The sequence below is a fragment of the Aethalodelphis obliquidens genome, unplaced genomic scaffold (genome assembly GCF_003676395.1).
Source record: "Aethalodelphis obliquidens isolate GAN/ISIS:26980383/991018 unplaced genomic scaffold, ASM367639v1 scaffold38, whole genome shotgun sequence".
NCBI lineage: Eukaryota > Metazoa > Chordata > Mammalia > Artiodactyla > Delphinidae > Aethalodelphis > Aethalodelphis obliquidens.
In genome coordinates, this window is record NW_020837982.1 from 12,397,435 (window position 1) to 12,424,063 (window position 26,629).

Here is a 26,629-nt window from a genome sequence, read left to right on the forward strand (position 1 = left end):
AAATTTACATCCTTTGGAGTCAAAGCCTGTTTTCCCTTTTCTTCAGCTTCTCTTACTCTTAGCACCCACATGTTCCCTTTTTTTTTTTTTTTTTTGTCACCCTTATTAAACTCTCAGGAAAGCGTGAGATGCTCATTTATACTAGAGTATCAATGGTTGATATAGTCTATAAATATTATGTCACTTAAAGATACTGACATGTTAACAGGAATCAGAAACTGAAGCCAAAGGTGTTTAGTGAAGGGTAAGATGGCAGGTGGAAGGTTTACTTGGACCACAGCTTTGGGAAGCCCACTCTAAAGATGTTCATTGTGGACATAAGTGCCTGGCTTGTCTGCCTGTACAGATCTGGCAACCGTGAACCCTGGCTAGCACACGGACACCTTGCCTTTGGCATCTGATGGCAGGTGCTCAGATATATTGACGAGGGCACGCCCAGCGGGGCTGGGAGCAGCTTCTGTTTCCCACACACTTTCTGAAGACTCGGGTTCCTGGAAGTTGTGTTGAGAGAGCTGACTGCCCTTCCGCACGCTTTTCTTCTCTGCCAGTTCCACGCGGGCTGCCGTGTATCTGCTCGTGGCCGTGACCGATGCCACCATGCACAGGGCAAAAGAACCCCATGCGAGGCTGTCGACAAAAGGCACAGTTAGGAAAGGGTGTAGGGCTATGATTCCAGGGCTTCCTGCTGGGGTGGAACATTAGCTGCTGGTTCTACCCAATTTGGATCTCAGAGAGCAGCCAATGTGTTGTTGTAGGCAACGTGTTGATGGTTAAGAGAAGCCATTCTGGAGTCATTGTGCTGAGTTTGCACTGTGGGTTTGTACCCATCTCTTACTAACTGTGGGACCTTGAAGCGGCCACTTCATCTTTCTGGATCAGTTTCCTCATCTGCAAAACCGGAATGATAGCAATGCTGGACACCAGATGGTTGTGAGGAATTCACATGGGCGTGGGAAGTACTCAGCATAGTATCTGCTGACATATGTATTACTTTCTGTTGTTGTCTCTAACCCAGGACACTGGCACTGGGCATGGTTATTTTTATATTCCTATCCTCTGGAAGCCTATTGCATTCTGAGTTGATAGGCTACACTTTTCATCTTTCACAGAACCCAGAAGAGTGGCTTCTGAGAACCTCTACAAACTGACATGTGTGTATGTTTCATGGGGTGGAATTCCCAGGTAAAATAAATAGCTCCATATCCAATCAGCTACAAAAACCCTACCAGTTATTAAGTTCCAACCCCACTCCAGGGTTTCCAGTCATCCTTAAATATGACTTGACAATCAAGGATACCAAGATCTAGGAGAAAGGCCCAACAACAAACAGAAGAAAAAGGAATCTGGGGACTTCCCTGGTGGTCCGGGGGTTAACACTCCATGCTTCCAATGCAGGGGGCACAGGGTTCGATCCCTGGCTGGGGAACTAAGATCCCACGTGCCATGGGGCACGGCCAAAAAACCCCCAAATCCCCCCCCCCCCCGCCGCAAAAAGAAAGAAAGGAATCTGAAGGAAAAAGATAACACAAGGAAGAGAAGAAAACAGCAACAAAAAGAAAACTCTTTGATTAATATCCTCAGAGAAATATGAGAAGATATTGCATCAATAAAGCGATACCAGGGTATATGAAAAAGGAACAACTGGAAAACAAGGAAGATCTTGGAAAGTCCAATAAGATTCAAAATAAGAATTCAATAGAAAAGTTGGAGACAAATAGAAAGAAAATTTTCAGAAATACCAAAAAGAGATAGAAGATATAAGAGGTGCAACAACAACTAGATAATTAATCCAATAGACCCAATATCTAACTCATAAAAGGTCTCTGAAAAGAGAGCAGAAGACTGAGGAATGGAAAAATCAAAGACAAAATTCTCAGAATTCTAGGACGTGAATATTCAAATTTAAGGGCTTACCAAGCACATGAAAGAAGAATGAATGTGAAGGAAAGAAGATCCCCTTCAAGGTACATTATCATGAGTAGAAAACAATAGATTACCTGTAATAGAACATGAATCAGAATGGTATTGGACTCTTGATGGAAGCAATACATTCTAGAAGGAAACAGACACATCTTCAAAATTCTAAGGGAGAATGACTTTCAACAAAGAATTTTACATACCACCAAACTATCCATCAAGATGGAGCATTGAAAAGATACATTTCCAGACATGCAAGGAATAAAATAATTTATCTCTCATTGAATCCTTTCTTCAGAAGCTACTGGAGGATGTGCTCCCACAAAAAAGTGGTTGTAAACTAGGATAATGATACAGGACCTAGGCCACAAGGAAACAAGGGACTAGCAAAGGGAAATCTCCACTCGACAGCTCCATTCCAGAGCGGAGCAGGAAGACAGAGGGTTTTGGTGGGTTGGAAGAGTAGAGCAGGGAGAGATGGGACTGAGAGATTGTTATGTTTAGTACCATTTGAGTTTTAAAAACTAGTATGTATTTCTTTTATTGAAAATTAAGAAATTGAAAGCAATAGGAAACAAAATGGCATTGGAAACAAACAGACTATTTTTCAAACTCCTATGATGTTTGGGATTTGCTTTTACATCCACAGCAGTAGGACCTCAATATAAATTGGCCACAGATCCTGACCCACCTGACATCCCTCTCAGCTCTAGAGCAGCTGTACTCCTGACTGTGTGCAGTGCTGGTGAGGTCACCTCAGGACCAATGGCACCTGCTCAGAGGGAGACAGCTAAAGTGACAAACAAGTGGCGGAAATGGTATAAAGAGAAACATTTGTAAAAATTAACTTCTTCAGATTTCAAAGACGAAGAAGCGTTCAAAATCTAATAAATCATGAAGTTTATGGAGTCATAACGTAGGTGTATTTGCCAAACGCTGGTATATAGTAGGATGAGGGAGTGAGCCCTGAACATGACACTCGTTTTACAAAGAGAAAGTAACACAAGAGGTTGTTATAGAGGAGGAAAATGTAAGTATATGTATATATATATTTTAAGATGCAGCCAGGATTCAGAGGTCCACATCAAAGAGAACCCCTGTGGTCTTGTGTGACATGGTCGAGTCTTTCTGGTAGAGCTAGAACTTCTGTGTCACGGCCTGTCTTTCCGTTAGAATCAGGGGCTGGGTCTCTCCTCATTGAAGTATTTATTAGGAATTATAGCAGGACTTTTCCCCTTAAGCTGTGTTTAAGAAAGTAACAGCACTATCTCTATTTCTTGAGCACTTTACTCTGTGCCAAGAATTTTATAAACATAACCTCTTTATATTCCCATAAGCACAACTGAGACAGGTACATCATTTTACAGGTGAGGAAACTGGGCTACAGAAAGATTACGAAACTAATCCAAGAGTAGCAGGTGGCCGAACCATGACCAAGGTCAGTGGTCCTACAAAACCTGTGTGCCTCCCTGCTGGTCCTTCGGGGCTTGAGCACCGTGGCCAGCAACTCACCAGTATGACCAGCCATAGTCCCACGTCTGAGGCTTCCAATCTTCTGGTCCAACGTTCACAGTGATTTGAAAAATGGTTGTGTACATCATGTGGGCCACCATGGCTAGGAGCCCTGCACGAGGAAAGCTTGTGAGCCACAGCGAAGAATGTAGTTTCTCTACGGTACCTGAGTTGGATGTCCAGAGCCCACTAGCATCCTCCTTGAGCCCTTCCAAGCAGCCTTCATGTTTTACATGTACACTAATTTCTTAGAGTCACCGATCTACGCAGTGGTATAGGTTCCTTTGCCATGTCATCCCTCCCAAGACCACATCTTTCTGTTTTATCATGTCCCTGTGTCGCTATGCTCAGAGACATCAATTTTCTATCCTCTCTTTCCCAGCACATAGGGGAGCTCCTTGAGCTACATTTGGCCTTAAGCCATACTTGACCAAGTTCTGTCCCGTTATTCTTTAGAATGTGGATTGTTTGCTGACACATAAAAACTTTGCATAAAAATCTGAACATATTCTGGCCACAGTAGACTTGCATAGCAAATAATTAGTGGGAACCGAAGTCAGTTGCCAGTGTGGTTTTCTGTCCTTTGTAGGTGAATTGGTCTTTTTGCCTGGAGATCCAGACGATTTTCTTTCCTTTAACAGTTTTAGTGGGATGTGTCTAGGACTTGAATGTACTGTGTCATTTTGTCAGGTATTTGGAGGGAGTTTTCTATATACAGATTTTGGTCTTTGGTCCAGAAAATTTCCTTGAATTTTGCTTTTAGATATTAGTTGTTCTATTGTTTTGTCTTTCTTTTTCAGGGACTCCCATTACATTTATGTTTTTATTTAATAAATGTATGGCAGGCAGTGACCAACTGGGGATCATCTTCAGTGGGATATTGACCCCAAACTTGGATAATCATTCTTAACAAGCTACCATTTTTTTGAGTACTTACTATATACTAGGTGCATTCTTATTTAGTCTTCACCATAGCCTTTTGAGGTAGCTAGCTTGCAGAAGTTAAGCCACTTGCCCAGGGTCACACAGCCATTAAGTAGGAGAGATCTGAACGCAGGGAGGATTTCTCCACAGACTCATGCTTAACCATCGTACTAAACAAAGCAATCTCTGTTCTAGAGCCAGTGGACCCCCTTCCCAGGGTTGTGACAGAGACATACTGATAAATTTTATTCTCCATTTGTGCCTATCCCCCTTTTGTTTCATCAGTCACCCATTGCTTCCACCAATGGGATTAATTCAGTAGCTTCTCCCGCGGACCAGAGGTCCTGCTGAATGGGCTAGCGACAGGAAGAGCCAGCTTGGAGCTTTGCCAGTTCCCTCTGGGGCAGGCTGTGGGGGATTTGCCTGTTCTGATGATGCGCTTGGGGAACGTACCTGCAAGCACCATGAGGATGGCTACAGAGGCATCCACCTTGAGCCAGTGGAATCCAGAGCTGTGATAACTCACTCTGGAGCCCAGGACGATGGCGCTTGTCAACGTCAGAAGGATATTCAGGACCTCAGCCCCAATGCACAGCCACAAAACACCTGCGAAATGTAAGGATGACAGAGACGCTGGGAACTTAGAAGTACTAGGATATTTAGTCCTTTGAGTTAGTTCACTTCTAAAACAAAAAATACAAAACCAGCACCGCGGGGTGAAAAACCACAGATACCTCTGCAGAGTCTTGGAAAGCTGACAGTGAAAGGGGGGTCCCGGGGCTTGAAAGAGAAGTTTGTAAAGATTGTTGTTAGCTGGAAGGGAAAAAGCACTAAGCAAAATTCTGATGTGGGGAGCTGAGGGATACTGGACGTCCCATGGCCTAGTTCAAAAGTTAAAGTGTTATTTTGATTCCACCAGAAGACATTACCTTTGTCTTTTAAAGGAGAGGATCCACTTAACCAGGGTGGGCAAAGGAATCTGAGCATTGAGGAGCCCTGATTCGAGATACCAAAATCTCATTTGTTTCTGTGTGAGCCTATGATTTACCCTTTGGGTGGGACCTCATCTGCAGCTTCAAGAAACTGCGTTGGATGTGGAAGGGAGTGAATAAAGGGGGCAGGGAGAGAAACTATTATTTGCAAAAGGCCTCCTATAAGGTAGTTAGGTACTGTGTAGACACAGCAATGAATGGAACAGATGTGGTCCATGCCATCACAAAAGCTATATTCCAGCTGGGAAAACTAAGAAAGTAAGTACAAATTTGATGAGTGTCAGAGAAAAGAAAAAACGCTATAGGAAGTGATGAGCTGGACTCATCTCTTTCCTGTTCTGTGGTCACCTCACATCGGTAGCTTGAAATCGGCCATGGTGGGAGCGTTTACTCCCTGGAAAGTTGCAAACACTACCGATCAGGGCTTCCCCTCTCCTCCGCAAAGTTGGTGGTCTAACATTTTCTAGCATTACTGACTACAGGGCACATGAAAAGAGCCAGTGGTTCTGGCTTTTGGACTTGACTTCGTAGAAAAACCGTAAATAACTCTTTCCTCTTTTCCCCCAGCCCAACCAAAACCACAGAAATTGTCCAAAGTGTGAGGAGGGCTGGTGGTCAGAACGTGAGGAAGGTATTTACCTCGTTCTTCAGCTGGTATTAGACTCTGGAAACTCCTACACTTTTCACCTAGAAGAAAAAGAGGACAGAAGCCCAAGTAGGGTGAACCTTGACTATTAGGGGCAAACTGTGTTTCTAGATCCCTTGAGTGTATCCAGGTCATTTTGAACAAGGATTGGGGAGTGTGGCTTTATTGCTCCCCAACAGGTGGTGCACCTCCCTGGGGGATCATGATATAGGTCTGCTCCAGTGAATCCAGGCTAGGCCGTGTGCCTTTCTTTGGCCAAGAATTGGGAGTGGAAATGGGGGGAGGAGGTCACTTCTGGTCAGAAGTTTTAAGAGCCCGTGTTTTGTCTAAAGGTTCTCATCTTCTTGCTTCCATGGTCACAGAAGCCCAAGTCCAGATGGAGTCTCTGTCTGCCTAGATCCCTGAGTGGCTCCAGTGAGGAGACACTGCTTGCCGACCTGAAAAGTACAAACAGCAAGAGCTAGAAATGAATTTGTTGGCTTAAACTGCTGGGACTTGGGGCTTGTCTGTTATTATAGCATAACTTAGCCCATCTGGACTGATGCTGCAAGCCTTAGACCAGGGGTACTTGACTTCCCAAACAGCACCATGATGATATGAGTCTGAAATAATTTCTTTCTGGGTAGAGAGCAAGTGACAATGTTCGTAATCATTAAAAAAAATGAATTAGAGCAGATATCAGAACTATCTCTGCTACGGAGTGAGCCAATTACTCGTACTCCATTTTGCTTTCTGGAAGGGAAGCGAAAGGAAGCAGTTATTACGTGTGTACCAAGTACAGGGCAGAACCCACCACCAGGCTTCTTCTGTGCTCTGGGGGGTGTGCTTTGCCTGTATCATCTGTCACGTTGCGCAGATCGGCTAGAAAACCTTGCGTTGCTACTTTTGATGTGTAGTCCCTTTGAAGGAGCTAAGTCCTTAAATATCTACTGAGTGGACGGATGTCACCCAATTCTGGTTTGGGGGTGAGTGACAGATGGATGATTGAGACCACAGCAAATCACCTTCTGGGATCCTGTCCCAGGTGGGTGTGCCAATTTCTCCATACTTCAGCCCCGAAATGAATCATGGGTGGCAGAGTGGGAGGAGCCTGGGAAATTGCCTGATTCTTCTCTGCACAGTTAGGAAGAGTGGGTCCAAGGACATCTGAGAGGAAGAAATGGTAAAGAAGACACAGGTAGAGGCATTTTCAGCACTAGAACTGGGCTTGCAGGGGCCCCGCCTGTGCGGTCCAGCCATGTCGCTGATTTAATGCAGCCCAGCCGGCTGTAGCGGAGATGCAGCCAGCTGTTTCCAGTCTGGGCTGGTCGGAGCTAAAAGAGGCGAAGTTAGGGGCATAGATCATTAACTCTTCAAAGGAATGGCTTTCCCATTGCTAAAATCTGTTCAACAGTCCCCACACTAGCCTTGCTTTGAAGATTAAATGAGATACTAGGTAGGAAGGCTGCTCTCCTAGTTACTGTGCACTTAAACCTTAATGGAATAAAATGAGTTCTGGGACTTCCCTGGTGGCTCAGTGGTTAAGAATCTGCCTGCCACTGCAGGGGACATGGGTTCGAGCCCTGGTCCGGGAAGATCCCCCATGCCGCGGAGCAACTAAGCCTGTGCACCACAACTACCGACCCTGTGCTCTAGAGCCCGTGAGCCGCAGCTACTGAGCCCGCGTGCCACAGCTACTGAAGCCCGTGTGCCTAGAGCCCGTGCTCCGCAACAAGAGAAGCCACTGCCATGAGAAGCCCTTGCACCGCATCGGGAAGAGGAGCCCCCGCTCGCCGCAACTAGAGAAAACCCGCGCGCAGCAATGAAGACTCAACGCAGCCAAAATAAATAAATTAATTAATTAATTAAAAATGAGTTCTAATGGGGCCTTTTTGCTTATGGTTAGCATAAATTATTATTTATTACTAGACTGTAAGCACCTTGAGGGCAAAGATCACGTCAACTAACTTTTCTGGAAGTTTTCAGGGAGAGAAGTAACGTTGAGGAGCATCTTTGGACTTTAGAAAATATATTTTCTCTTATAGAAGAGAAAATTCCAGATCACTTTCCTATTCAAGAACTCATACAGCCTCCCCCCATTCCTCCAGCCTCACGTCTAGATCTCTCTTCTTCTTTCATGTCCTCTCTCCCGCAAGCTGACTTCCCAATGCAGAACCCATTTTTTGCTTCCTTAGCGCAAGCCAGCATTCACCTTCTGCTTCATCAAGTATGCTATGTATGGCCAGGTGCATGTTTTGAAGGTACAGATGCCCAAAGGCCATAACCCTTGAGATTTGCCAGGCTCAACCTCCAAGTACCCTTGGGCCTCATTCCTTCATGCTTCTGCGTTGCCCCTCTGCCGGACTATAGGAAGAAGAGAAATAAAGTTTGGGTTTATGATCCCGCCATCTGGCTGAGCTGCCCTGCTGGGCTTGATTCGGAAGCAGGGATTCATCTGTCACCTAACTGTCCACAACAAGTGGCCTGAAGGAGCGTATTTACACCGCCTGGGACCAAGCGCAACAGAATCAGGGAGCTAGCTGCCAATCTACAGCCACACTGGCCTCTGCAGCCTTCTCATTGTCCATTTTGGATTGTGCAAGGGGACATTTTTCCTGGTTGATTCTCTGCTTTTGGTGGCAGCAGTGGTGTGGACAGAGAATGTCACTTGCCGTATCAGTCAACAAAGGATGTTGCGGAAAACCGGGATACTGGCCCTAGATAGTGAAGAGGCACATCAAAGGAAGAATTTCATTAAGCCCAGACTCTTGCATCTTCCCATACATGGAAAAGTGCTGCGCTCCTTTTCTTGAGATGCCTGGTTTTTCTTTGATTAGCAGTAATCTTTTGATGTTTGATTACCTGTTTTTTTGCAAAAACTCCTATACATCCTGGCTCCCCCCTTTCCTCCTTGGAATGGTCCCTTGGAGCTCTCTGAGAGGCTGTCTCCCAGGCTTAAGTCCTCAGTAATGCCCCAGATAAAACATAATTCTCAGCTTTTAGGTTGTGCATTTTTTTTTTCGGTTGATAGCAGTGTCATGGCCACGGTAGCTCAACATTCGTCCTGGTCGCCCCAGTTCTACTAGGGAGGTCTACAGCCTTGGGGAAATCTCAACACTCGCACCTGCTCTCTTGCAAGGCACTTTGGGGCTGATGGGGGTCCTTTTTTCACATCATCTCATCAGCTCCTCACTAGAACCCTGTGAGCCAGGCCTGGAGTGAGAGTAGCAGATGGACATCATGGACAGAATGCGGCATTTAAATCCAACAGGACTGGCTTCTATGCCAGTTCTGCCCCAGTCAGGAATCATAGGAAGTTCCTTGACTTCTCTGTGCCTCGCTTTCTTCATCTGCAAAATGGGTTTTATCAAAGTCCTCCAATGAGAAACTTATGAAAGTATCTTGAGAGCAGCCTTCCACTTTTTGGTGTGTTTAATTATTGATAAAGGCAAGTACAGATATCCGTAGTTTACAGACTTGGAGGCTAGGCTCAAACAGGTTGGTAGAATCAGGAGTTGAAACTGGATTTTCTCACCCGGGACCCAGTGCCTTTTTCAACATCACCACCTGCTGTCTTTATACTTAATACACGGAGGCCTAAGGGTCTGTCTTGTCTTCTGAAGAGGGCTGCCTTATCTCAGCAAGAGTAAAGAGGAGGCCAGGTACAGAGCCAGGGGCAGGGCAAAGTGAAAATGGAGGCCGGCCAAGGAGATTAAGAGAATTCCCAATAGCTTAGGAGGGTGAGTTTAGCCTGGGCGAAGGGTCAGACCACAGTGACCCCTTGATTAATATGAATCCTCAGAAATGATGTTCCTTTTGAATAAGCCCAGCAGGATTAAAAGGAAAAATCTTTATAAATCCCACAAAGCCGGACAGGCTGGTGTTACATAGCTGGACAGAAGTTTACCAGCCAAGCCGTACAGCCAGCCAGCCTAGGAAACGGTGTCGTAGTGCTGGGGACAGACTCTGGAAACCTGTCTGCTGTTCTCCCCAAGCCCCCACCCACTATGGGGTGCCCAGGTCCCTCTGTCCTTGAACTTTCTGAGTTTACCAGAACAGCATAGTATTGGAAATCAACACATTTTGTTGACTAATTCATTCGTCCAAGAAAAAGAACAGTTAGTCGAAGCGCTGCCCCAACCAGGAGTTTTTGTTTCAAATCTTCACTTCGGAGGATGCTCTCTCTCTTTAAAGGCATTAGGAAGAAGGTGCAGAGCTATTCGGTGTGACTTAACAGAGGATGACCGGAAATAGCACTCCAGGTAGGGGATCCCCGGAGGGTCAACTTTTAGGGGGATGGAGATGGAGCTGATTCAGAAGGAAAATATCCAGGAAGCCTCAGGGGGCAGCAGAGCTGGGGGTGGCCGGACAGCCCGAGGCTCCTCTCCTGCACATCCTCCCCAGGCTGGAGTCCTTACGGCCAGATCTACTCAGCCCCCCTCACCTCTCCTGACCCTCTCTCTAAAGCCCCGGGTGGGTGCCTTCCATCCACCTCCAGTTGCAGTCTTTTCCTGTTTTGCCCCCAACTCTCCCAGGCACTTGTGCTAAATTAGACTCAATAGCAGAAATTTGTACGGAGTAATCTCCCCGAGGGGGCCCCAGGCTGCGGTCCGCTGCAGCCATGCTTTCTTGGGCCTGGGCAATGTGTTTTCACATGGAAAGCCAGATAGCTTGCTCCCCTTGAACAACCAGAGGAACTGATGACATTGAGCTCATAAGCCCACAAGCCCGTAAGGCTGAGCTGAGCAAGACGTGCCCCCTTCAGCTAAGGCTGAGGCTTCAAGGTCACTGGCATTCCTCGCTAGCCCTTACCACCTTCTGTAGGCATTTATTTGCAACCTAATGTAGGCCTTTTGCTTTATTTCCTATACGTTTGCTACTGTTTTAGTTATTATCTAGTAACAATTTAATTCTAACCTTTTTTGTTTTCGGGGCATCTTGTAGCACAGTGGTCACGTTTCTGGGGAGGGGGAAGGTGTTCTGAGGACAATGGCCTCCTTTCTTCCTTCTTAATAAAGTGATGACGATATTTAAAGACCTCGGTTTACCTGGACGACCTTATTATATCAAGAAATATGTAGGATGTGAGGCGATCTGGCTGCCACCTCTGTCACCCCTTTCATCGCCAGCGTTCATTCAGCTGATCTGGCTGGCTAGGCGGGTGTCCCCTTCCTCCCTCACCGCTCCATCTGTGTCCCTCCCGAAGCTGCACGCTCTGTCGAAGAGGACGACCTTCCCCGATAGAGGAGGACCGTTCTTTGGTCGAGGGTATACGAGTAGCTGTGCTCCCCTGCTAGAACCTCCAAACAAGCTCTCAAGGTCCATTTATAGGAGAACGTAGGGTAGTCAAGCTTCCAAGACTCCAGACACATCCAAATGAGGCGCTGCACGTGGCAGTCTGCCTTTAAAAAAAAAAAGAAAGAAAATGAAAAAAAACCCCAATATATAAAAGTGTGAGTGGAGTATTCTTTTTAGATGGATGGGCACAAACTTATTCATTGACAATCATAAGACCATTGCCCTTCAGTTAAGTTTTGGGTATTGTGGGATTGTAGGGAAAGTCTGGGCTCAGGATTAAGAAGTTTGAGTTGCATGTGTAGCTCTATCAGAATCTAGCTATACAATCCTCAGTGGGGCCTGTCTATCTCTGGAACTCAGTTTTCCCATCTGTGAAATGAGTCTGATGTTCTAGATCAGCCTTTTCCAAAGAGTGTTCCACTGAACACTAGTCTCACAGGATATTAATCCTTATTCTACACAGACATTTTTTTTACTACCTCAACTAATTTTAGGAAACACTGGGATATGTAAGAATAAACAGGTTTCTTTATTGAGATTTTAATGTGCTAATGTGCATTGTGAATTTCCAAGAAGGAAAGGTAGTCTACGACATTTTCCAAATTTGTGTGACTATCAACACATTTAATTTTACAAAGAGTACCTTAAAAGGCACCTGTGTGGAGTAATCGTTGAGGAAACCCAGCGAAGCCCTTGGTAAAGCCTCCTTCTGGTTTGACATCAACATATAAGATAAACGTAAATCAGAAAAGGGTCAAGAAATACATTCTTTACTTTTCCTTGGCTTTGTCCATGAATCACTGAAAACATCAACCCTCCTTAGAATTCAGCACGTCTTCCTGATCATATACGAAAAACCTTTCAGTCATGTGACCCGTGAGAAGACGGGGGTGTGTGTAGTAAACACTCTGTGTGTTGACAAAAGTGCCAAGGGAGAGGCCACAACAGTGAGAGGCCCGCGTACTGCAAAAAAAAAAAATATTATGAGGATGGGGAAATAAAAGGCAATTAGAAACTACAGGAAAAGCAAAAAGCTGTATAAGAAGTTTAAGGTAGTGATAGCACCCTTCTTGATTCTGTGATGAACAATATGTGTATAGTGTAAATAAATTATTGGTTTGTTGATTTAAATAAAATAGCAATATAACTATATTAGAAGGATGGCAGATATGGGATGTGGTGGTGAGAGAAATTTATCCTTGTCTATTATGACAGGAAGTCAATAGATACTATCTAACATGATACTATCTAACATCTAATAGATACTATCTAACATAGCTATATCAGCGTATTGTTTAGAAATGCAGAGGCAAATACCAGAAGAAAGAACTAAGCTAAAAGTGGTTTCCCCTGGATATAGCACTAGGTTATGAAGTAGGAAGCGGCAGGAGACTGTTAGTTTTTCTTAGAAGCCTTTCAAAATGATTTGATCTCTTACCTATGTGTAAATATTACCTTGGTTAAATATTTTTTTAAAGGGAATGCAGGTTTATAGACCGCATCCCAGATCTGCTGAATCAGAAAGTCCAGGGCTGGGTATCTGGATTTTTACAAACTCCCTGGGTGATTGTGATGTGCACCATTTGATAGCTGGTGTGATACTTTCTTTATATGCAGCGGTGGAAATAGAAATAGGCGACCCTCAGATGGGGACTTGGAAAGGGAATGGTAATTTTCAAGCAATTTGCCTAGGGGTATGATGATTGTATTTTCCAAACCACAAACCTGAGACTATCTTGAGGACCCTTCAGGAGGCAGGGCCGTGAGCCTCCTGCATCTGTCCATGAGGGTAGAGAGAGTGGACGGATAGGAAGAGAGTGCACTTCCCAGAGGAGAGAGGTGGGGAAAGCCCCGCCCGTAGCCTTAGCTCCTTGTACTGCTGCAGTGTCCTCACCACACTTAGAGCAAAGGCCACAGGCACTGGCCTGTGTACATGGGAGGGCAAGGCTTGGCACTGCCCCTCTGCAGTGACCATGGGGGCAGTGATGGGGAGGGGCACACAGCATCTTAGAGGGTTCCTTCTTGTTGCCTTTTACTTAGACCTCAGGAATAAACTACTAATGCTACGGGTATGGGGAAAGAAAAGGCAATTAGAAACTTCAGGAAAAGCAAAAAACTGTACAAGGATGTAATGTAATAAGGCTGAGGTCAGGGTGGGCATGTTGAGGGGTGGGGGTCCTCTCCTTTCCACCTTGAGGGCCGTGTTCTCCCAGCAGGAAGGGAAGAACATCCTGGCCCCGAGCATGGGGTTGGGTTTGCAGCCAGGCTGCCGAATTCCTCCTTCCTCGGTTGCTCACGAGGTAAAAACACTGTTCTCTGAAATACGTCCTCCAAATTATAACTTTCTCTTTCCTCTTCTCTGTCCTCTTCCTTCACCACTTCCCTCACCACCACCCTGTCAAGCCCGTTGAAGTTCAAAAGACATCAACGAATCAGGGCTGAGTAATGGTGGTGGTGGAGGGCTTGCTCCTGTGTAGCTTGAAACTCAGTTTCCTCATTTGCGAGCTGAGAAAACAATATTTACTTTGCTGGGGTTATTTCAAGGTTGCCTGAGATAAAGGTCTGACTTGTTCATGGTTTTACTTCTGGTATGTGCTCCGTACAGGGGATTCCCTTCCCACCAATGATGATGAGTTTGTTTCCTAAGAGAACCTTCTGTTCCAAGAGGCCACAACAGTGAGAGGCCCGCGTGCGGGGATGCAGTTTAGAGTTGGGTGGGGGGCCACTTGAGATTCACCAGAGACTGAATGACACTAGGAAATGGTAAAAGCTAATGTGTAATAAACACTTATCCTGTATCTGGTGCAGTGTTTTAGTGAATTCAGTCATTTCATCTTTATGGTAACTCTAGAGATGGGTACAGCTATTGTTCCTGTTTTATAGGTGAGAAAACTGGGGCTCAGAGAGGTGGAGAGCCTTGCTCGAGGACACACAGGTAGTCAGTGGCAGAGCTGGGGTTCAAGCCCTAGTGGCCATCCCGCACCTGTCCCCCCGGGCCCCCCAGGCCGTGCTCACCTGTGCTGTCGAGGCTCTCCTCGCATGACTGCCAGAGCCCCAGGTGGAACCTGCGCCAGATGAACCTGTCGTCTCCCGTCTCCCAAATGTACTGGACGGCCTGGGTCCCGTTCTCCCTGCTGCCACTGCTGTAGTGGATGCAGTGCAGCACCTCCGGATGGTCCTGGCACAGCGGCTTTGCCACCCGCCGGGTCCCCTCACACCAGTAGCTGCTGCCCACGGCCGTGAGGGAGAAGGCGAGGGCGAGGCAGACGGGGAGGAGGGCCAGTACCCGCTGTCGCCTGGCCCGGTCCATGGCCGAATGCGGGGTGCAGAGGCAGGATGAGCCGTGGGGCCCCCCTCCCCTGCCTTGTCATGGTACCTGCCCCTCCTCAGCCCGCCATCTGGCATTCTTACATCTTCCCTCACATCCCCCTGGGAAACCGGTGCTCTCCAGCGTGCAGCGTCCTCTGAGCACCTGTACCCTGAGGAGGCATAGCGCTGGGACGCCCCCGCTTTAACAGTGTCAGCCCTTCTGTCCCGCCCACGATGGAGAGGTGCTGGAGGTGCCAGTTTTCTGTTTTTGCTCAACTGTGGTGCAAATACGCATAACCCAGAATTCACCACGTTAACCGTTTTTAAGTGCACACTTAAGGACATTCGCGTTCGGCCACCAATCTCCAGAGCTCTTTTCATCTCACGAAACTGAAACTCTGTCCCCATTAGATGCTAACTGCCCATCCCTCCACCCCCAGCCCCTGGCAACACCCACGATACTCTCTATGAATTTGGTCACTCTAGCTATACGTGGAATTTGTCTTTTGTAACTGGCTTTTTTCATGTAGCATAATGTCCTCAAGGTTCCTCGTGTTGTAGCAGGTATCAGAATCTCCTTCCTTTTAAAGACTGAATAATGTCCCATGGTGTGGATACGCCGCAATTTGTTTATCCATTCATCCACTGATGGATAGACACTTGACTGGTTTCCGCTTGGTGGCTGTTATAAAGGACGCTGGGTTCTGACGGAGGTCCAGGGTGGTCTGGGTGGGTGTCTGGGTGAGACTGCTCCACCCTTGTCTTTTGCTTTGGTCAGGGTCCTCGGGCTGAGGCCTGCCCAGCTCTACAGAGAAAGAGACTGCTGCGGAGAACAACTTCCGGCCCAGGGACTGAGACGCTCCGGTCTAGGCAGCCTGCTTCAGGGCCTGAGTGCTACGCAGAGGGGAGGGGGGCATGCACCCCACATGGGTGCATTCAGCACCACCCTGGGGCCTCCATAGCTGGCAGGCAGGGGCCCTGGCATATTGTTGCAGGAGAAGGGCGGGGGCGGGGGGGGGTGAGGCGAGAGAATGGTCACATCCCAGGTCTCAGGGGAGTCCCTGGGATGGGCGGCCAAGTTAGGGTCCTTGGCTTCGCACAGGAAAGAATTCGAGAGCAAGACAGAGTGAAATGAAAGCGGGTTTGTTTAGAGGGATACACATACTGGATGCAATGCGGACCTTCTCAGAAAGTGAGAGGGCCTTGGGGTGCAGGGTTGTTAGTTTTTATGGGCCGGGTAATTTCATATGCTAATGAGTGGGAGGGATATTCTAAGTATCTTGGAGAAGGGGTGGGGATTTCCCCTGCATTGGGACACTGCCCACTTTGTGGCTTCTTATGATCTGCCTCGGAACTGTCATGGCGCCGGTGGGCGTGTCATTAACATGCTAATATATTACAATAAGCGTATAATAAGGCTCAAAGTCTGCGGGAAGTAAAGTCTTCCACCATCTTGGTCCTAACCAGTTTTTGTCGTATGCTCAAAGGCTGTGGCATTCTTTTAACGGTTGTGCCCTGCCCCCTTCCCTCCTGTCTCATTATCACTCATGCCCTTGCCCAGGGCGCACTGCAGGAGCGGCGTTGCCGAGGAGACTTAAGCTGCTTCTTGGGCAGAGGACATGGATGAAACAGTGAGGGCCAGAGGAGGGTAGCAGAAGTTTCCACATGGCATCTGGAGCACACAGGTTCTCCATCCCATGTTAGACACCTCCAAAGACCCCCAGATATAATGGAGAATATGCCAGCCTGGGCAGGTAGGAGAAAAAGGCCAGGGTCATTTGGGTCCATATTACTCTGTCTGGACTTTCCTGCTGGTAAAGACAGAGGACTGTGGTCTGTGCTGTGGGTAGCCTGTGAGCTGTGTCTGTTTGTCCTGGTTGCCAGCCAGTCTTGTGGGAAGAGGAGTTACCTCGTTATAGCACTAGATGGCATCCATCCAACAGGTTGGGAAGTCGTGTGCAGTCCCCCAGCCCCTGTCCCTTCAGAAAAAAGATGTTTTTGAGAAAAAGTTCAAAGAGTTTCGATAGAATATTCTTATCAAACAGGCACTGTCTTTGCCAGCAGGCAACTTGGAAGATAGTCTGCAAAGTGCATTACAGACTAGGTTTACAGCCCCACACAGGATCAGAGCTATCACGCGAGCAGTTTTCCTCCTCTCGGTCCCTTCATCCCTCTCTCTGCTGCCCCAAAGAGATGAACACATGGACGCCAGAGTTCACATCATTATATGAGTCCATCTGGCGGGAGGTGGCGTCTATGTTCATTACGGGCGTTTTACTTCTGACACTTAGAGTCTTGCCACTTTTTTTAAGATTTCCATTAAGTGACGCTCACCTGTTTTTCTCCAACTGTTCAGAATTCACTCACTTGGGTAAGTTAACCAGGTTAAGCTCCTCTGGTTCAACTTATGGGGGGGGCGGGAAATCCCTAAATGGAAACATGGTGTTCCTGTCTCTTGCTGACCAGCGTTTCATCCAGTCAGGACATCTTCTGCTGGGACTCCAGTTCAGGAGGCTGGAAAGAACTTGCAAGCGGCTGCCGGGAGCTGGACAGGGAGGGGAGGGTGAGAAGGGCCAAGCAGAGCCTCTCAGAGACACAGTGCTGAGCCTACTAGAGAAAAGGAACTCACCTAGAGGGTTAGGGTCAGATATGGCACCTGACCAAGTAGCTGTGGTCAGGTGACTGGTCAGAAGACCTGGGTATCCTGGCTCTGCCATTTACTTGCTGTGTGGCCTTGGGCAAGCCGCCTAACCTCTCTGAAACTCAGTGTTGCAGCTGTCAAGTGGAGAAATCATCATACCCCCACAGGGTTATCGTGAGGATGAATGAAATAGGATGCCAGGTGAAAAGATTTTATATATATGAGGTGTGGTGAGAAAGGACACACACGTTAGTTGGCAGTCGTGGATCATGGGTTCTGACAAAGGATCTGCCAGGTGGACTGAGCAACCTTTGCTCACAACCAGTAGGGGCAACCCAGAGGCGTGCACATTTTTGAATTTTTAGGATGTTCTTTGGCTGTTGTGTAACAGGAACTCGAGGTGCTGAGTGAGGTTTTGCTTCAGGCCCTGGGTCAGGAGCTGCTATCTCCTGGGCTGGGCAGCTGTCTTTCTGGAAGTCTTGGCATAAACAGGGCCCAGAGGAGACTCTGCCTTTGTGGCTGGGCTCAGCCCAACCTGGACAAACTTAAAGCCGTAGCAAGAATTGTCCCCCTCCCAAAGCTGCCCACCTCAGCACTGGCTAGGGGCCCATCCTCCCTGCCACGGGTCCTCAGCAGCTGGAACCCAAGCCGGTCCCACCCTGGTCCTGTGCACAGAGCGGGGCTTCGGGGGGTGGAACCCACTGACCGCTTTGCCTTTTCTCCTGGGCGGCCTCTGTCCAGGAAGTCCCAGGAGCACAGCTGACTTGGGGGAGGTCTGGGAAAAATCTCCTTGCTTTTTGGGGGGGCCGGGGCGGGGGATGAGTCGTCACAGATGAGAAACTTTGGAGATCTGGTAGATGGCTCTAGACTGGGGCAGACGCTCTTGGGGCGGCGTCCAGAGGGTTTGTGCAAACATTTTCTCGCCGTAGGAAGAGGAATGCAAGAGGAGGCCGCCTGTGGTACATCTTGGACCGTTCAAGCAATGTGCCAGCACTTGTGACCGCACGGCGAGGAAGATGAGGCCGGAACCGAGGCGGGCAGGGCCCAGGAGTAGGAGAGTGGGACCCCTGCCCGGAGCCCACACAGTGCCCGCGGGCGTCCCTGCCACCCGGGGGGCCAGGCCTCCCCCCTCCCCTGGGAAGCGGGCTCTCTGGACCCCTGCGAGGCCCTTCCTGGCCCTGCTGCTTCTGGTTTCCATCAAGCAAGTAAGAGCCGTTTGTATTGTTATTGTTACTGTTATTATTATCAGTTGTATGTATTTTCTGACTGTAGAAGCACTTCAGGCCTCTTGTAGGCAATTTGGAAAACGTAAAACAGTATTGAGACATAACGATCCCCCGTAATCCAAGCATTCAGAGGTAATCACTGTTCACATTTTGGCATATGTTCCTCAAATCCTTTTTCTATGCATTTTATTTTTACACAGATGGAATTAGGATGCAGACAACATTTTGTATCCTGGTCTCGCCTTTACATCATATCATAAGCATTTTCCCATGTCAGCGTGAACTCTGCAAAGAGCATTTAGAATTCCTGCATGTTTCCTCCTGTCCACTTTCATCGTTCTTTCAGGTTTGAGTTATTTAAATTGAACGGGTGGATTTTTTTTTTCCCTTCCTTCCTTCCTTCCTTCATTTCTTCCTTCCTATTATAAAAATACAGAATGCTCATTTTTTACAAAAAGGAACTTACCAAATCCAGAAAAGCATAAATACAAACTACACACCACTGTAATCCCACCACCCAGAGATCACCCCCATTCACATTTTTTGACTTATCCTTAAGACATTTTTCTACCATTTATTTACATATAGCTTTTTTTAAAACAAACATAGACTCATCCTATAAATATTTTCTTGCAATATGCTTTTTTTCTTAACAAAATACACTAATATCACAAACTAACACTTCCATGAAACGGTTACTATGCCCCAGGTCTGGTGCCAGGTCCGGGGCCCTTATTATCTCATTTCATGCACTCAGCAACCCTGGGGAGGGAGGTTCTCCTGTTAACCCCATTTTACAGATGAGAAAACTGAGTCTCAAGGAGGTTGAACTTTCTTCCTACATCAGAAAATGTAGCTCCGTGGCATGATGTTTAAGGTCTTCAGGGGTGTATCATAATGTATGTAACTATCTTCTTTAGTTGGGCGTTCTTGGTAGTTTGTTTTATTCTTATCCAAGGAGACGAGACCTTTGCCCCTTCCCTTTTCAAGGTTCCTTTTTTATACCGGGCCATGATGTGAAGGAAATTCTGTTCCACTCACCTGAGTAAGGAAGTGTCTTGAGAAATGCTTCTCTTCTTCCTTTGGTCCACGGGCAGAGTTAGGCTCTGTTTGCAACCTCGGAATTCTGAACGCCTACTGCTCCCATGGAGGGAGGGCTGGGTGCCGGCTCTCATAAGTGTTCACCTTATCAGACTTTCTTTGGTGCTGGTGCAGAACCAGACAGGCAGAAAACCCCTACCAAATTCTCTGTATCCAAGTCCTCCCAGAGGCTGGCTTCAAACCCTCACAAAGGGTAGATGTGAGCGCAGACCGTGGTTTCATGGGATTCTTGCCATGGTGGCTGCCTCTCGTGAGTGACCAGAACCTTCCTGAGGGGACGTGGCCTGGCCTGCCGCCTGCCCCGAGACTTACTTAGTGGCAGGGCCATTGTTGGGAGAGTTGATACAGGTCTCTCACCCTTGCTTCAATTCTCTACCTCATATTCAAACGGAGTATATTCAGCTAATTGCCTGGTTTTGTTCACCTCCTATCCACAACCATGTGTCAACTGTCTATTAGGTGCCAAGCTCTCCTGCAGCACTTGGCATTTTATCCTAAATCATCTTGCCCAAACTCCCACAATGAGCCTTTGAACCCATTTCACAGATGGGGAAGTTAAGATTCACAGGAGTTACACAATCACCTGCAACGGTATAGCTTGTGAGCAGTGGAGCCGTCGCACCTACCCCCATCTATTTGCAGTCCTGTGTTCTTTCATCCCCAGCATTCCTTGGAAGCTGTGGACATACGAATATTTCTATGTGACAACCGCGGAATCTGCAGTGCCTCAGGCCGGCTTATGACACTGACCAAGCCACACCTTGGTATTTTCATAATTGATACCGTGCCTGTGAGCAGTGTCCCCTCCCCGCCTCTGCCACCCCGTCTGTTTTCAGAACCTCTTACCCTCTGTCTGTCCTGTGGTGTGTGTATATAATCCTGAAGACCCTCCTCTTGGTTACCCATCTTAAAACCCATCTTCTTTCTCCAGATGTTTATGTTACAAGGCTTTGCATAGATCGCCACGATGAGTGTTGCTCATCGACGCTGGCCCTGCATGGATATAAATGACCGCAATGTGCTTTTGCCTGGAAGTCTTCATAAAATTCACTTAATGAGAAATTCTCAGGGATCGTTTAGTTTCTAAATTCGAGCTGGGAAACGGTGCTATCTTCTCACTTCTCCTACCCCTCCCCACAACTCAGTTAATTAGCAGTTGCTTTGGCATCAAAAAATATAAACTCTCTAAGGCTCTTTAAGAAGTGAATGTGTGGCTGTTTCATACTTTGCTGATGAGAGTGTAAAAAGGTGAATATTTTTAAATAAAAATTATTTTTTTGGCTAGGATAGATAGTTTGGCAGTACATTGTCAAAACCTTTTAAGAATGTATAGTCTATGACCCAGAAATTCCAATTCAAAGAATTTTTCCTAAGAAAACAAAGATGTGCTCAAATTTTTAGCTGAGACTATTTTCATGACAGCATCGTTTATATTACCAAACATCTAAAACAATGTAGATGTTCAACGCTAGAGGATTTAAAAAATAAATGATATCACATTCATCCACAGAAAATCATGGAGCTCTTAAAATGGTGTTTTAGAAGTGTAGGTCTTGAAATGGAAATATAGTCATAATATATCTTCAAGTGGGAAAAAAGGCTACAAAACAGTATGATTTCCTTTTGGGTTAAAATGAAGAAGAAAAGAAAGAAGAAAGAAAAAGGACGTATGTGAGTGCAGAGAGAAGAGTCTGGAAGGAGATGGTTATTTCTGACGAAAAGGATTAAGATTCCATCTTCTCCCCGTTTTGCTTGTCTGTTCATTTTTATTTTATTTACAGTGAAGTCTGTTCCTTCAGTAACAAAGAACAGTAGAAGTTTTATTTAAAGCAAGTCAGCAGCGGCTTTTCCCTCCTTTTCCTTACTCCCTTCTCAGCCAGATGTGTTGTGATGCTGGCTGCCCATGCAAGGAAAAGGGGAATCACTATCAAGCTGAACTTTTCCAGTTAGAAAACATCCACCCATCATTACTTTATTTGGGTTTGGCTGTGATTGAACTTGGATTTGCCTCCTGTGTTTTTGGTGTCGTTAGGACAGATACCTGGGAAGACAGTCTGAGTCTGTCCAGCTCTTCTAGACTGACCAGATTCAGTGCTTCTTAGGTTTTATTTTTTTCTTCTGACCCTGGCTGTTAGTCATGGCAAAGAGCAGGGGGATAGGAGAATGTTAGCCCAGGGACAGCTCACGTCTACAATTGATTTTATTATCTCTTCCTCTGCCGGGTCCTGGTGGATATAAACAGCACTTTATCCAAGAAAGGGTCTTTCTTTGGTGGCGTGGAGGAAGGTGGAAGCTGATGATTTTGTTATCAACATCTCTGCGGAATTTGTAAAAATAATATAGTCAGTTATGGTCCCATTAGGATGTGTATTTCTTTAAACAATGTGGTCTTTTGTTCCATTGTGCCTCTTGGGCCATAACTGAGAGAGAGATTATTACTGGAGATTTAAAACTCACTGGAAACTGAAACCAAGGGGTAAATGCCAATCATTTCATCATCGTTACCATCCTGATGACTACTTATTGGCTAATGCCATGGTTCCCAGGTTGTGTGCTAAGGTGCCCCAGGGCACCGCTGTGAACTCGCAGGGGTGCTGTTAGATATTTTAATTTTTTGAGGGAAGCAGCATTTCATTATTATTATCCATTCCTTCAGATGACGTTGTATCTTTGCAAAGCTGGGCTTCTTTGCAGTTCCTGTGATAAAAAGCAAGCACTGCGCAAAAATCAGTGTGGGACAGGAGCACAGGTAGTGATGGCCAATCTGCTTCTCAGGTCTGAGACGTCTTACAATCCCCCGCAGGCACTAAGTTTGTTCGGGTCTACCTACTTAATGAGTGGAACTTTAGATATTTCTTTTGGCCTGGGGATGCTGTGGAAAAATTATTGAGACACGAAAGGCACTGAGAGCTGAGAAAGTTTGGACACCTCTTGTCTGATGATGGCCATACTAGCTCTTTTTCAGAAAGTTGGCTATGTGATTCTCTGGAAAGATGGCAAAGCAACTACTCACAGACCCTAATGTGAATGCCATGGGATCGGGCAGGGGGGCATGGTGGGCAGAGGAGGGAGGGGGTAGATTGGACTAATTACTCAGGAGGTGAAAACTAGCTACCTGTGGGGCTCACAGATGGTTTTTGTTTGTTTGTTTCGTTCTGTGTGTGTGTGTGTGTGTGTGTGTGTGTGTGTGTGTGTGTCTGAATGCCTTTTGGTGGACTGTCTCCCCAATTTACAATAGCCCCACCATCACCTGTCCCACCTCATTCTTTCAGGTTACCTACCTGGCCCAGAAAAGCACTGAGTTTGTTACCCCTTGTGAGAGGAGACAAAGCCACAAAGCTCACTGATTTGCTGGGTGATCTTAGCACAGATCACATGTTTAACCCCTGCTGGATTCATCCCAGCCCCCTCCTCGCCCCATCTCTGAGCCTCTGTTTCTCTAGCTAGAAAATATGGGAGAAAGAGGACAGTAGCCCCTGTGCTAAGGGTTGGTGTTCAGAGATGAAGGGCTAGCTCGGCCCTCCAAGAACATACGCGTAGTGAGCGAGATGAACGTGTGACCCGCCGATGACAGTACAAAGTGATGGGTTGTGTGTGGGCTCCCGGGGCACCACAGAGGGTTACCAGCTCCAGGCTTCAGTGAGAGACGTGGCCCAATGGGACCAGCGGCCGTGAGCTTGAGTTGAGCATTGACACGTGAACTGGGAGTGAGCCAGGGGAAGCGAGTGTGGAAGGGAGGTGCCGACGGGAAGGGCAAAGATCCCAAGTCATGGGAGAGCAGGATGGGGGTTGAGAGACTTGGGATGGGTGTGGCTGAGAAGTTCATTCTTGAGTCAAGGGGTCCTGAGGGGAAGACTAGGCAGGGGACCCCCCGTTCTCAGGTCGGCCCTGGGGACCTGTCCCCCTGGAACAGCATGGAGGGGGGATGTGGCACCAGTGAGGAGGTGAAGGGAACAGGAGGCCGGCTTGGACAGGAGAGAAACGCAGGAGGACAGACTCGGGTGCATAGGTGGATATGGGGGTGGGGGGGAGGGGAGAAGTGGGGGACGACTCCTGGCCTCTGGTTTGTGGCTGAGAGGACGATGGTGCCAGCACTGAGCCACTAGGGGAGGGGTCTGTTTGGAAGCAGAGGAAGACAGGGTGAGACTGTCACTCGACTTAGGCCAGCTGCTCATATAATCGCCTTATCTTTAGCAGACGCTGAGTCCTTTAGGGCAGAGACTGTGTCTTGCCCATCTTTGTACCCCCTTAATTCCTTCCTAATGGAAAGCCTGGCACACAGTACGTTCTCAATTCAAATGAGTAAGTTGAAGAAGGGAAAGACCCTTTAAAACCAAAACAAATGGTTCAGCTACACACCTACAAGTTGTTAGACAACCCAGGTATCTGGAAAGCCCCGCAAAATGCATGCTGTATATCCAAGGTTCTACGGGATGTTGGAAAGAAAAACGGTCCCGAAGCCTCAGTACAGTAGCAGAGCGTCTGCGACCCAATGTCTTCAACTCTGGGCCCACAGCCACCTGGGCGGGACAGCACAGGCCCTGAATTGTTCTGGCTCTTCTCTGAGCACCGTTGGGCCCTCTTAGTGTGCTGCTCCTCTCTTTGAGATGCACAGGGTCTTAGAAGCATGCAGCTGTTCTTCTGGTTGGTTGTGAAACGTCAGGATGGGCACGTTGCATCCTCTTGAAATGTCAAGCTCATGGAAGATTCTGAAAAAAATCTTTTGTGTTTGTTTCAAACCCAATATGATTAGATTATGGAGTGCATGTGAAGTGTGTATGTATCTTGAAGGTAGGACATAAGTTACCAAAGAAATTGTTTCGAGGTGCAGGCCATTATGGACTCATCAGTGGGAAGGTTTGAGAATCGTGGTGTGAGATGATAACAAGGCCACCTCTGTGCTTGCTGCTAACTGGGGGTCTCCATGGTTTTCTCTGCTCAGGTTACGGGATCTCTCCTCGAGGAGACAACTCGGAAGTGGGCTCAGTACAAAGAGAAGTGTCTGAGAGACTTACTCAAGGAAACTTCTGGTAAGTACATGTATCAGTTATCTATGGCTGTATAACAAATAGCCCCAAAGCTTAGTGGCTTAAAACGGTAATAACAATGATTTATTATCTCTCACAGTTTCTGTGGGTCAGGAATTCAGACAGAGCACACTGAAGATGGCTTGTGTCAGCTCTACAATATCTGGAGTTTAGCTGGAAGACTCAAAGGCCAGGGGTTGGATTCATCTGAAGCCTGGTTCACATCCATGTGTGCTGGTGGATGCTGGGAACCAAGCTGGGGCTGTTGGCCGGAACACTTCCATGTGGTCTCTCCATATGGCCTGGGCTTCCTCACAGCACGGTGGCTGGGTTGCAAGGACAAGCATGACCAGAGGCCACGTTGCCTTTTGTGACCTTGCCTTGGAAGTCACTTCTGCCATGTTCAGTTGGGTCAGACAGTTAGAAAGGCTACCTGCCTCCATTGTAAAAGAGCATGCGAGATGGGATGTATATGCGTGTGGCCATCTTAGATAAAAGCCATCTGTCACAGCATGCTGACCACCTAATCACATGACATGAGCCGCTGTTGTAGATTAACCCAGGAATCTACTGTGTGTTGAGGGGGGTGTCCTTCCGTCTCCTGTGCTGTTAACACTTCTCTTATCCCGGTCTACATTAGGTTTAGAGCATTCTAGCTAATATGTTAATAGTTTGGTCAGCCCACAACCTCTCCTGCCTACATGCTGACTCTTTGGGTACATGCAAATTCTTTTTTTTTTTTTTACAGAAAAGAAAGGAATAAGGAGCCTTGGCCCACTGCCTCTGAGACTGGGGACTGTGGGTGAAAGCTACCTCCTCCTTGTTCTCCTGGCTTCTTTCAGATCATTTCATTCAGGGACCTGGAGGTTGACAGGACACTATAAACTCTCTCTGCCTTTTCCTGACCTGAAGGCAGTCCCAGCCTCCAAGCTATGCCCCCCTCCCTCCTTCAGCCAGGTGGGCGGCCACCAAGGCTTGATTCATTGCAGGAACCACTCCCACCTAGAGGAATATTGCTTTCTGAGGTCAAAGTAGGGCAGGTCCTCCTGATCAGGTGCCACGCTTTGGGCAGCTCAGCCAGGTGAGCGCCCACACACTGGGTGCTGACACCTGGCCACCAGGTCCATAGGGTGCCCCGAGCCAGCCCAGAACCCAGCAGATCTGCGTTTGCAGGGTCCCGATACCAGCAACCTGGCTCTTCACCCTGAGTGGCCCCCAAGTTCTAGCTTAATAGGGAGCCAATGGTAGGAAATGATGCTTGGTAACCAGGAGTGAGGAGCTTGCAATGCGGATGTTTGGGGTCCAGCCTGAAACCCCTCATTTGACTCTGGGGGCCCATAAGGGTGGGGCTAATGTTTGTAGTATCTCATTGCCAAGTGCCAGGATGTAAATCATACCCTGAGCTTGAGGTGCCCAAATATTTCATAATGATCATTGGATTAATCTTCAAACAGAGAAATCCGACCAGGTTGTGCTTGTGTCAGGTACACATGACCAAGAACCTGGATCCTGCAAATCCCCTTATATCCACTGGTCATTTTGCACATTTCATATTAAGGGTGTTCCGGGATCTAACTGGTGAAGGTTTGACAATTATTTAGTTAATTATGGGACAGAAGATGCTGGCTGAACATCCAAGTGTCCTCCTGACCCTGAGTTTCTGTGAGAGTTCAGCTCATGTAAAGTAAACCAAAATCAGTGTGACGTGCACATTGACATAAAAGACTGGACCACCGCCAGGGGTCAAGTTGGGTAGACAGAGCCCCAGTGTGGGGCTGCATGAAGCATTCCCGTCCTCTCCACGTGGTTCCTCATCCTTGACCTGTCTGGAGAGTGCGACACCCCTTGCTGGTCCCTGTGCAGCCTACACCAGCTTCTGATGCCAGGGAGGTGGGTTCTGGGCTCCATCAGTTTATTTTGTCCTCTTCTTTCCGCAGGCGCAGTTTGTAACGGGACCTTTGATCAGTATGTGTGCTGGCCTCATTCCACTGCAGGAAATGTCTCTGTTCCCTGCCCTTCATACTTACCTTGGTGGCGCAAAGGTAATAAGTCTTATT

The 26,629-nt window shown here is 47.3% G+C and overlaps 2 protein-coding genes across 2 annotated transcripts in view; one reads left to right on the top strand and one right to left on the bottom strand.

Moving 5' to 3' along the window:
* Positions 1-368: 368 nt before the first annotated feature.
* Positions 369-14,578, bottom strand: GSG1L2 (GSG1 like 2). The gene is made up of 5 exons (XM_027130277.1): positions 14,284-14,578; positions 5,985-6,032; positions 4,807-4,959; positions 3,430-3,541; positions 369-627 (listed from the first exon to the last, which is right to left on the bottom strand). Exons 1-5 carry the CDS (start codon positions 14,576-14,578, stop codon positions 369-371), a joined length of 867 nt encoding a protein of 288 aa, XP_026986078.1.
* Positions 14,579-18,167: 3,589 nt separating this feature from the next.
* GLP2R (glucagon like peptide 2 receptor) overlaps positions 18,168-26,629 on the top strand; it is a 50,997-nt gene continuing 42,535 nt past the window's right edge. The window contains exons 1-3 of the mRNA XM_027131058.1: positions 18,168-18,423; positions 24,488-24,575; positions 26,510-26,614. Of these exons, the coding sequence (XP_026986859.1) occupies positions 18,235-18,423; positions 24,488-24,575; positions 26,510-26,614 (382 nt within the window). The 5' untranslated portion in view covers positions 18,168-18,234. The remainder of the gene's footprint in view (positions 18,424-24,487; positions 24,576-26,509; positions 26,615-26,629) is intronic.

What these genes read in the sequence shown, in the direction of transcription:
- GSG1L2 (XM_027130277.1), bottom strand. Translation starts at nt 14,578, where the DNA reads ATGGACCGGGCCAGGCGACAGCGGGTACTGGCCCTCCTCCCCGTCTGC. An exon ending in AATACCAGCTGAAGAACGAG is followed by an intron (nt 4,960 to 5,984) that starts GTAAATACCTTC and finishes TACATTTCGCAG; the next exon opens with GTGTTTTGTGGCTGTGCATT. An exon ending in CATCCTCATGGTGCTTGCAG is followed by an intron (nt 3,542 to 4,806) that starts GTACGTTCCCCA and finishes TTCCTCGTGCAG; the next exon opens with GGCTCCTAGCCATGGTGGCC.